Source organism: Castor canadensis, chromosome 3 (genome assembly GCF_047511655.1).
Source record: "Castor canadensis chromosome 3, mCasCan1.hap1v2, whole genome shotgun sequence".
In the NCBI taxonomy this organism is placed as follows: Eukaryota; Metazoa; Chordata; class Mammalia; order Rodentia; family Castoridae; genus Castor; species Castor canadensis.
This window is the reverse complement of record NC_133388.1, coordinates 37,509,711-37,521,869: the sequence shown is the minus strand read 5'-3', so window position 1 is coordinate 37,521,869 and position 12,159 is coordinate 37,509,711. Positions and strand designations below refer to the sequence as shown.

The window sequence follows — 12,159 nt, the reverse complement described above, 5'->3', positions numbered from 1 at the left end:
GGTACACCTACTTTGAGAAAGTATTTGCTTTGCCTTTTTTTGGCTTTAGTTTTTCAGGTAGGGTCATTCCATTTTTTGTATGGTGCCTCTGACTATGAACCTATGGCCTCCCACATACCTGCAGTAGTAGATGCATGCCACTCCACCCAGTTTATTGATTGAGATGAGGTCTCAAGAACTCTATGCCTGGCCTGGCCTTGAACTGGAATCCTCTTGATCTGTGCCTCCCGAGTAATTGGGATTACAGATGTGAGATCTCACGTGCAGCCTTGAAAAATATTTTCTTATAAAACTAAACATACTACTACCCTACAACCTAGCAATTTCACTTCTAGATATTTACCCAAGGAAAATGTGAATTCATGTTCACAAAAAGACTTATACATGAATCTTCCAAACAGCCTTATTCACAATAACAAAAATTAGAAACAGCCTAGTGGGTAAGTAACTGTGGCACGCTACATAACGCATACTACTCAGCAGTAAGAAGGGGCAAATTATTAATGCACACAACACGAATGTGTGGGAAAACATTACGCTGAGTTAGACCTGGTACCTATTGTATGATCTCATTTATACAGAGGGGTTTTTTTTGGCAATGCTGGGGTTTGAACTCAGGGCCTCACACTTGCTAAAAGGCACTTTTACTGCTTGAGCCACTCCACCAGCCCTTTATTGTGATGGTTTTTATTTTTCAAGATAGGGTCTTGCAAACTATTTGCCCAGGCTGACTTTGAACCATGATCCTCCTGATCTCTGCCTCCTAAGTAGTTAGGATTACAGACTAAGCCACTGGCGCACGGCTATACAGAGTTCTGAAAGTGGCCAAACAGTCTATGGTAGGAAGATGAGAACAGCAGCTGCCCTAAGGACAGGGCAGGGAGTGACTGGAAAGAGGTACTAGGAACTTCCTGAGTTGTTGGCGATATTTAGACCTTGAGTGGAGCATGAGTTTCACTGGTAGAAGCATTTGTTCAAACTCAAAGACACAGTTAATATGTATATTTCATGGTATGCAAGTTCTACTCAAAAGCGAGAAAAAAAGCTATAAACACCTATTGAATGTCAGTAATTCGCATGCCAAAGTCTTCAGGGAAGGAGTACTGACTGTCCTGTCCCTCTCCATCCTCCTCGTGCTGCTCCCTCTCACTACACACAGAGCTTTTCTCCCTTGAGTTACGGCTGAGAGCTGTGCTCCTCAAACTCTCACAGAAGACACTGTTTCTGAGTCTGGGACAGAGACTGCAGTTCTAACACGGTCCAGGTGTGGCTGCTTCTGCTCATTGGACCACTTGTGCGTAGCAAGGACTTAGAATCTTGCCTTCCCACCTCTTTGCCTTCCTTCCCACCATTTCTCCCCTCACCAGCTTGGACCAGCCACATCCCACCTTAGCCTTTGTTCTCTTCCCTTCTCCTTCCTTCCTCCCGTTCCCCCCCACCAGAGCCTTCCACCATGCAAGGTCCTTCAGAGCAGGACACACCAGAGTGCCTGAGCAACTCTCAGCCTCATCCGTAACTGGGGCACAATGTCCCATTCTCCCTCACACAGTGCTCTGGCTTGGGGCCTTCAGGCCACGCCCTCTGGTTCAGCTCACCCCTGCTCCCAGATTTTTTCCTTCCAGTCTGTCTCCCATCTCAGGGGGTCTGGAGTCTCCAGCAGCAGTCTGGGACCCCTGACATGGAGAAGACCCCACCAAAGGCCCTACTCCCTCCTCAAAGCCCCTTAGATAGAGGCACTGCTGTCTCTGCTCTGTGAGGGCAGAACAGGACCTGTCTTGACATAGCTATGTCCCAAGTGCCTGGCATTTAGTCATAGTTGGTGCATGGGAGGAGGGGGCTCCCTGCCTGACCTGGTCCACAGAGGGATGGGCAAAGAGTGTTCAGTCCACCCCAAATAATTTAGCCCCACTGGATCTCTCCATCACCCTTCAGCCAAGATCCAGAGGCCCACAGGTAGACAAGATGTTCTCAGACCCAAGGCATCTCCCACTCCAAGTCCTAAGCTCTGCCTGCACTTCCCAGCCCTTCCCTACCCCCACCCCCCCTTTTTCCAGCCACAAGCTCCTTAGCGGTTTCTCTCCACCCTCCCTCAGATGGCTCTTGGGAGGATATTTTATTTTCCCAGACAAGCTCAGCAGTGCAATTTCTCCTCCTAAGAGGGTAGGCTAATTGCTCTTCCCAGAAGAAAATCCTCAGAGGTTTTCCTTGTGGTGGAACAGGAGGTTTGAAAATTATATATTCAGGGCACCATCCTGGTTACTATATTCAGTCCAGTTTCACAGATGGTGGCACTGGAGAGCACGAGCGCCCCCTACTGGTCTAGGAGAGGACGTGGTCCTTCAGTGTCATAGATGTGAGCACGGCACGCTCAACACGTACAGTCCTCTGCCTTAGCCAGAAGCTGGGCCATAGGTCAGGTCTCTCACTCAACTTTGATGTTTCTCATTTTAAACGCCCTATGACAATGTATTGATTTCCACATACATAAGTTGTGTGATTTCCAGGGTGGAGACTACCAAACACACTTCATAAACATTAGGGGGGAAAAAAAGCATGTACAGTATTTGTACATACATGCTAGGGCTCAGAAAGTGATACCCCAAAGTACAGCATTTTTGCATGCTCTGCACTTTGAACCATAAGAGTCTGAAGGGGCTAAGATGCAAGATTTCTCCCTGCTGTTCTGCCTTCCTGCCCTTTTTCTCCCTCAAAGGGATTCATAGAAACCACAATTCCTCTTCCCCAAAGAAAGCCATATAACTTAGCAACTCCATTCTTTCCCTTCTCCCTGGAAGAAACATCCCCAGGAGGGAGGAATCTTGAGCAGACCTTGCCAGTCCCCCTCAGCCTGTTATGCATCAGTGGATGTGTTTGTCCACTCACTTGTCTCCATGACTGCCAGTTCTGTAAATATAAAGAGAATCAGTTTCTCTGGGTCTTCATTTCTGAAGGTTTCTGTGTCATGTGAAACTTTGAGTAAATCAATTTGCTATGCTTTTCTCTTGTTAACCTATCTTTTAGACAAGGCCTGCTGGCCTTGAACACTCCAGCTTCCTGCCTCAGCCTCAAGAGTTCTGGGGTTACAGGTGTGTGCCACCACTACTGGCTTAACCAACCTACCTTTTGTTATGAAGTATTGGTCATGACCCTTATGGTGGGTCAGGAAAGATGCTACTCTTTCCCACTCCTACACACACACACACACACACACACACACACCCCTCAATCACTTTTTATGTTAAACGATGTTATGCACTTTTCATCCTTTTAGATTATTTTAAACTCACCTTCAAACCAATGGGTCCTCTCTAATACCGAGGTAAGAACATAATTTAAAAATAATTTTAAGACTTCCAAGTTCTAAAGGCATGTACTCATTGATGTAGCAATCCCATTACTGTTAAGGACCCTTCCATCACATCCATGTCTGTGGCTACAAAGACATATGTACAGAGATCTCTGCAGCCCACCCAGCTAATAGTAGCAAAGCCCTAGGAATCTCCACTAGAGCCCTGGTTAAATGAATGACGGTGATCCATGTGATGAAAAATCTGGGCGCCATTAAAAAGAACTCGCTCGTTCCAAGAGCGAGTATGGAGTGAGAGCACAGCTGAGAATCTGTGCACTTCGACTTTTAAAATTATTGAATTGGGGCTAGGGATGTGGTCCTAGTGGTAGAGCACCTGCCTTGCAAGCACGAGGCCCTGAGTTCAAAGTCCAGTGCCACCAAAATAAAGAAGAAAAAAATAATTGAATTATACTCTTAGAACAAGTAAGTCTTAGGGTATATAAGTTATATCTTGAAAATTTTTTTTTCTGGCTACAAGTTTATTCAACACAAAAGAAGCCCCCCCAATTTTACTGAGGTGGCTGACCACGTCCATGACGAAATCTGCCTCGAAACTGGAATTCGGTTGCTGACCCAGCCCCAGCCTCGGCTTTCTTGTCAGCACCAGGTGGCACAGCACTCCGTCTGTAGGTGTCTCTGTCAGCTTCCCCTTTTGTGAGTCTTGCAGGTCGCTCACCCTCCAGACCTTTGGGCCGAGGCCTGCCTATCTCAGGATGGCTGTGACACAGAGTGGCAGGCACGATCTCAGGAGGCAGGTGGAGGTAATCACGGAGATATTGGATATCCTCGTTAGTAAGGTGCCAATGAAAATGTCTCCAGGCAAACTGTTCCTTCACATAGCCTCGAGACTTGAGAGACTGAGTGGCTTTCATGACATGAAGACTGGGCACATTCTTGTCTGCCAGCTCTGCGTGCTTGGGCATGTGGACATCCTTCTCGGCTACCATCGCTCCCTCCTTAAAAAGGAGTTCATAAATGGCAATCCCGTTCTTGTTGGGCATTAACAGTGTGGCAGCTTCAGAGTCCCAGGCCACGGCTGGAAAGCTTGAAAATTTTTTTAAAAGATCACAAAAGATAAAATGTAACTTATTCTCTTCTATAAAACTAAATAAAAAAACACACACATAACCATGTGTGCTTGTCTATAGAGTAAAATTCTGGAAGAATATATAGAAAACTTAATAGTGGTTGTTTCTTGGGGAGGAAATTTTTTTATTATCTAGACTTTGCACAATAAATATTTTTACTATGAGCATGAATACTCTCAATAATTTTTAAATAATTGAATTCATCATTTTATAGAGTATTCAGTATAGTAGCTTCCACAGCAATGTTTGACCCAGGAATTTATTTTATTTTATTTATTTATTTTTGGTGGTACTGGTGTTTGGACTCAGGGCCTCACACTTGCTAGGCAGGTGCTCTACCAGCCCTTAACGCGGGAATTTATATAAGAAATGATTTTAATACTTTAACAACTTGAAGAAAAGAGGGGCTTTGTTTTGGGCGTTTTTTTGTTATTTTTTGGAGGGGGACAGTGTTACTAAAGTTTGAACTCAGGGCTTCATGCTTGCTGAGCAGGAGCTCTACCACTTGAGTCATACCTTCAGCCCAAGCATTTTTATTTTTACCAAAAGTTATATACTTCACACACAAGGTATTTGCTTCCTCCTACATAGAACTTAAAGAAAATTCTTTTCCATGATAAGACCAAAACTTAAAACATAGACAGACACAGAATGTTTTTTTTCCTCTGTTTATAAAAATAATACCTGTTTACTACAGGAATTTTAAAAGAAAAAGAAATATAAAAAGAAGGAAACAGCCAGGTGTGGTGGTACATGCCTGTAATCTCAGCACTCAGAAGGCTACGGTGGAAGGATGGCAAGTTGAAGGCCAGCCTGGGCTATGTAACAAGGTCCTTTCTCTGAGCAAAATGGATTGCATGCATGGCTCAAGTGGTAGAGGGTCTGCTTTGCAAGCATGAGCCCTGACTTCAAACCCCAGTCCCACCAAAAAATAATAATAAAAGGAAGATTCTTTTGGACTGGAGGTGTAGATCAAGCAGCAGGGCACCTGCTTTGCAAGTGTGCAAGCCCAAAAGATCCTGTCTCAAAAAAGAAGAAAAAGATAACATAAAGCACCATAATATAATCCTATCCCTCTTCAGTAACCACCAACATGTTGGTGTCTTTTTGGCCTGTTCTATGTGCAACATATTTTCAGTTTTACAATGTTATGAATACACTAACAATAATTTTGCATCTCATTTTTTCTACCAATTCCTACATCACTCAAACCTTCCCATGTCCTTAAAAGAATGTACTTAGCCATAGGTACAGATTGAGGCAATAGGTATGCCTTTCTAAACAGGACTCAGATTATTCAGGAAACAAGAGTAAAAATAGACAAATGGAGCTCTATCAAATTAAAAAGTTTCTGCACAGCAAAGGAAACAATTGCCAGAATCAAGAGACAGCCCATAGGGTGAAGGAGGGTGAATATGGTCTATGTACTTTGTATACATGCATGAAAATAAAACAATGAAGCCTATTGAAATTGTTCTAAGAGGGGGGAGAGAGGTATGAGGGAGAATGATGGAGGTAAATCTAATTAAGATACATTGTAAGCACATATGTAAATGCCACAATGAAATCCTCCTGTACAACCAATGTAGGCTAATAAAAAAGTTTAAAAAGAGAGAGATAATCCACAGAATGGGAAAAAATCTTTGCCAGTTTTTCATCAAAGGTTTAATATCCACAGTATATAAAGAGCTCCAAAATTAAACAACAAAAGAACAAACAATATAATTAATGAATGGGCAAATGAATGGAACAAACAGTCCTCAAAAGAAATACAAATGGCTAATAAACACATGAAGAAATGTTCAATGTCCTTAGCTATAGAAGAAATACAAATAAAAATGGCATTGAGACTTCATCTCACCCTAGTCAGAGTGGCAATCACTAAGAAAATAAACAACAAATACTGCTGAGGATGGGGCGGAGGGGAGGAGAAGGAACCCTTATACGCTGTGGGGGGGAATGTAAATTAGTGTAGCCTCTATGAAAATCAATACAGAGCTGTTCAAAAAAAACTGAAAAATAGAACTGCCCTATGATCCTTCTATACCACTCCTAAGGGTGGTATGCGTGTGTGTATCTATATATCTACATCTATACCTATACTTATATCTATCTATCTATCTATGTATCTATCTATTATCTATCTACCTCTAAAGGAATATGTCAGCATATAATTGAGATACCTGCACACCCATGTTTACTGCAGCATTGTTCACAGTAGCCAAACTATGAAATCTTCCTAGGCGTCCATCAACTGATGATAAAGAAAATGTGGGGGCTGGTGGAGTGGCTCAAGTGGTAAAGCACCTGCCTAGCAAGCGTGAGGCCCTGAGTTCAAATCCTAGTACCACCAAAAAAGGAAAATGTGGTTTATCTACATAATGGAGAATGAAATTTTGTCCTTTATAGGAAAATGATATTATTATGTTAAGTGAAATAAGCTAGAATAAGAAAGACAAGTATCACATGTTCTCTCTCATATGTGGAATTCAGGCCTAAAACAGCAACAAAATGACCCAGAGTAAAACATGAACTGTTTGGAGGTAGAAACCAGTGAGAGTGGGGAAGGCAAAAAGAGAGGTTGAAGGGCAGAACAGGGAATGTTGAGAATCATCAAAGCTCTTCATACACATGTATGAAAATAAGATAATGAAACCCATTACAATTGTTTTTAAAGGGGGGAGGAAGGATAAGAAAGAGTAATAGAAGGGAGAAATTTGATTAAAGTACATTTATGTGCATGTATGGAAATATCACGATGAAGCCCCTTTGTACAATTAATATATGCTAACAATTAAGAGGCAGGGCTTTTGAAAGGTGATTGAGTCACAAGAATATAACCCTTATAAAAAGGATTAGTGCCCTTATAATAGGCATCAGGTCGGATGTCTACAGTCCCACACTCAGGAGACTGAGGCAGGACAATCAAGAGTTTGAGGTCAACATAGTGTTGGAATTAAAGACCCTCCGGTGCTGAAAACAAACACACAAGATAGAAAATCTTGACAGGGCAATTTCTTTTGATCAAAAGGGTGCAAGTGTGTATTCACTCCAACTGAGCAGACATGTGAGCACAAAATGGTCAACAGTGGCTTCTCCTTATATCCCTGACGCAGTTGTACCTGCCCCTCACCTGGGATTTGTCCAGGTCAAAGGTTCACAATCCTTCTTGATTAGCTAAAAGGCTTGGGGATGGGTTAGGCACGTAATTTGGTGGGCAATGGGGCTGTACAAGAATCTGGAAGAAGAAACAAGAACCCTTTAAACAATGCAAATCACTGAAGATAGCGACCTGAGGAATTTTAAGTAATCCAAGAGGGTGATATATACTTTGATAGAAAAGATTGTTTTTCTTACAGTTTCCCTCCTCTCTTAATTTAAATTCTTTCCTTCAAACTCATTTAGGAGCCATTGGCTCTCATGTTTCTGTGTTTCTAATAGAAACAAATTATTTGGGTAGGGCAAGGTATGATTGCTTGGTGAGGGTTGTCTCAGTTAACCACTGTATTAGTCCTTGGACACAAGGAATTATGTAACATCCTACTAAAATTAAAACTCCGGCCACTATGACCAAGGAGGTTAAGATTGAGGTCATCCAGTCCTTCTACCTCCCAAACCATTTCTCCATTAAGTTAGTGACGGGATCATTTATACCTGAATTTTCAGCTAGCTCATTGGATAGGGTAGTTAATCCCTGTAGTGCCTTAGTAATAGTTCCACTGGGGCTGTATTATTTGGTATATATGTGCAACACGAAAATCCAATCCTTATGCAAACTCCTCCCTTTTCAGCCAACATCATGTCTAACGCTAGCTGTTCTCCCAAGCCATCTGGCTAATTGGTCCCAATTGCTCTGCTATTTCTTCAATAGTGTCCCTGGTATAGTTAACAAACCTTTGTTTGTTATAGTAAATATAATTAATCCAATCAACGTTTTTATTTATGGTGGACCACCAAAAGAGTACTGATTCAAATCCTGTTGCAATTTGATTTCTGGCTTTAAATTCATTTGGCACCCTTCTAGGAACCCCAGTGGCATCAATGTAAACACAGGGATCCAAGGAGCCTCTGTGTCTGGCTGCAACATCTATGCCTATGTCTCTCCTTTTCCTAGGTGGTGTGACATGGGTTGGGGATCTAAATGCTAGGATGAAAGGGATTACCAACTGCACTAAAGCACCGGTGCCTGCCCAGTTACTTGGGAGAATCTCAAATAAAGATCTTCCACAGTACCACCAGACATCGGCTCTGTCCACTGAGAGTGTGGATGGGTTCGTGAGACTGTTGAAAGACTGGCTTTCACTGTATCCCATCAGGTTTTCCACATTTGTCAATCGTCCCTCCCCTCCCCACCCCTTAAGACATGAGGTATAGTTAACATCTGGAGCAGGTGGTTTAACAGTCCTCAGGAGCTGACCTGCAAGACCTCTGACCTCTGGGAACAGTAGTGATAACATCTGGCAGGATTCATTACCCCAAGCCATGGCATCCTGAAACAGAGCCAACATCCAGTATGTTCCATCTGGATCTGAGGACCATCCTAAAGGAAACAGGACCATCTGAGACTCTGGCCTCCCAGTAGTAACAATCGCTCTTATTTAATGTGCAGACAGAATATTTTATCGATTCCTTCCAAGCATTTATATTCCCGTACCCAATTTCAATAGCCACAGTTTGTCTTAGGTCCTTGACTTCTACTATGGTTACCTGAGTTCGATTGTTGTACAAATGTGGAGGTAACGTTGAAGTGGAGGTAGAACTGGGTGTCCCCTGAGAGGGTTTGGGAGCTACACAGAGCTCAAGGCACCTAAATGTCCATTCCTGAGATATCTGCCCCCAACCTATATTTATGAAATATGGATGGTTCTTTTGTCATACTCTAAGAGCTTTGTATGACCAATCCAAGTGGGTCACACTGTTTATCTTTGCAAGAAGGAGAGAAGTGTGTCTGAAACAGCTGTAATTTCGACTGTAGTCTGTTAAAAGACTGTTGATTGTTCTGGATGGTGGAAATTGGAGTCTTACCAGTGCCTCGGGGTCTGGTTCAGCCCTTATGATTGTCATAAAAGGGAGAAGTGTATCCTTGGAGCTGGAGTTGGGATGTAAGTTCTCCACAATGAAGGATCTGGCATGCATCAAATTCAACAGTTAAGGGAAAGGTACTCTGAGTTACATTAATAATAAGCATACCATTTCCCAGATGAAAGAGAAAGAATAATTTTACTATAGTCTTTCTAAGGTTACTCTGGTGTTGCCTGAATGTGAAAGCATGGTCCATTGTTCCTTCTGGTCAGGTGGGGGCACCTTCTTTATCTGTGTGTGATGAGACCACCCCTTCTCCACAGTCCAGATGGTTGTTTCCATGGTCAGCAGGACCAGGAAGGGTCTGTCCCAAGCTGGCTCAAGCTTATTTTCTTTCCAGGTCTTCATCAGCACATAATCACCAGGCTGGTACAGGTAAACAGGGAAAGTCAAGTGGAGGAGACTGTGTTAACAACCCCTTTTCCCTAAGAGAAAGTAAAGTAGAGGACAATCCAAGTATATAATTTTTGAGGAAATAGTCTTTGGTTTCAAAGGTAGGCACATCAGTAACTAAGGTAAGGAGGCCCATAAAGCATTTCATAAGGGAAGAGGCCAGTGTCCTTCTGAGGGGCCGTCCTAATCCTCAGTAGTGCTATGGGAAGACATTTAATCCAAAGTAATCTGCTCTCTAAGACAAATTTAGTGAGCTGATTTTTAAGAGTTTGATGTAGAGCAAACAATTTGCAAGTCTGTGCTGACCAATTGTTAGGGAGTGGCCTGATTCTATTATAGTCAAGGCCCACCCATTATGTCTTTTTCCCTCAATTACTCAAGAGGATCCATCCACAAAGAAATGGAACCTGGTCTGGAAAGGAGTTTCCCCAAGATCTGGCCTTACTTTCTTGTGGTATTCAATAATACCTAAACATTTATGTGCGGGGCTCCTCCTTCCTGCTTCCCTTTCCAAGAAAGTGGCTGGATTCAGGGCCTCATCAGTAGTTAAAGTCAGGTCACTCTTTTCTAGCAATATAGCCTCATACTTTAGGATCCTAGAATCCATCAGCCATCTACCCACCTTTTGGTTTAAGATCGTTTTAACTTGATAGGGAATGCTAATAACTAGACTCCCCCCAAAGGTGATTTTTCTACTTTCTGCAGTTAGAAGGGCTGTGCCACTATTGCCTGAATGCACTCAGGCCAATCTTGGGTGACAGGATCTAGGAATTTAGATAAGAGGGCTACAGGTTGACGTTGACCCCATGTTTTTGGGTTAGCACCCCAAGGGCAACTCCCTTGTTTACATTTACTAAGAGGTGGAAAGGCTGTTCAGGAGAGGGCAAGGCTAGCAAGGCTATCACCAGGGCTGTGATAAAGGCTTGTTTTAGCTCATCTATTGTTTTATCTCCTGGGAGGGGGTTTCCAAAGAAGGGGGTCTGGTCCCTCTTGGGTCAATTTGAGATATAAAGGTTTAGTTTTAAGGGCATATGAGTCTATCCACAACCAGCAGTATCCCACTAAGCCAAGGAACTTCCTTAATTCTTGTTTTGTTCCTGGGAGCGGGAGACCAGTTATTCCTTCTGTTCTTTCTGGACCAATCTTTCGTTGGCCCTTACTGATCAAATGTCCCAGATATTTTACTTCAGCCTCAGCAAATTGTAACTTATTCTTTGAAATACGAAGTCCCTGGCTTCCCAGGAAATTTATAAAGCTAATGGTTGTGTTAATCACCTCCCCCTGGTTATCCCCTCATTCTTTTTTTTTCTTTTTTTTTTTTTAATTTTATTATTCATATGTGCATACAAGGCTTGGTTCATTTCTCCCCCCTGCCCCCACCCCCTCCCTTACCACCCACTCCACCCCCTCCCGCTCCCCCCCTCAATACCCAGCAGAAACTATTTTGCCCTTATCTCTAATTTTGTTGTAGAGAGAGTATAAGCAATAATAGGCAGGAACAAGGGTTTTTGCTGGTTGAGATAAGGATAGCTATACAGGGAGTTGACTCACATTGATTTCCTGTGCATGTGTGTTACCTTCTAGGTTAATTCTTTTTGATCTCACTTTTTCTCTAGTTCCTGGTCCCCTTTTCCTATTGGCCTCAGTTGCTTTTAAGGTATCTGCTTTAGTTTCTCTGCATTAAGGGCAACAAATGCTAGCTAGTTTTTTAGGTGTCTTACCTATCCTCACCCCTCCCTTGTGTGCTCTCGCTTTTATCATGTGCGCATAGTCCAATCCCCTTGTTGTGTTTGCCCTTGATCTAATGTCCACATATGAGGGAGAACATACGATTTTTGGTCTTTTGGGCCAGGCTAACCTCACTCAGAATGATGTTCTCCAATTCCATCCATTTACCAGCGAATGATAACATTTCGTTCTTCATGGCTGCATAAAATTCCATTGTGTATAGATACCATATTTTCTTAATCCATTCGTCAGTGGTGGGGCATCTTGGCTGTTTCCATAACTTGGCTATTGTGAATAGTGCCAAAGTCCCTTATATTTTCTCAGCACCCTGGGGTGTTGCTATCCCATGGGGATCTTGATTACGAGACTGAACAGCAGCTGCCAGGGCATTTTATCCCGGGGGATGTTCACACTCCTAGATAGCCATTGCTGCTCTGTGGATCATGGCTCTTTCCTCCCCTGAGAAGAGAATTCCCAAAAGAGACATTAACTCAGCCCAAGTATATATCTGTGGTCCCA

The 12,159-nt window shown here is 42.8% G+C and overlaps 1 protein-coding gene across 1 annotated transcript; it reads right to left on the bottom strand.

Moving 5' to 3' along the window:
- Window positions 1–3,813: 3,813 nt before the first annotated feature.
- On the bottom strand, window positions 3,814–6,632 carry LOC109685983 (small ribosomal subunit protein eS10-like). The gene is made up of 2 exons (XM_074066962.1): window positions 6,629–6,632; window positions 3,814–4,385 (listed from the first exon to the last, which is right to left on the bottom strand). Exons 1-2 carry the CDS (start codon window positions 6,630–6,632, stop codon window positions 3,859–3,861), a joined length of 531 nt encoding a protein of 176 aa, XP_073923063.1. The 3' UTR covers window positions 3,814–3,858.
- Between the last annotated feature and the right edge of the window lie 5,527 nt (window positions 6,633–12,159).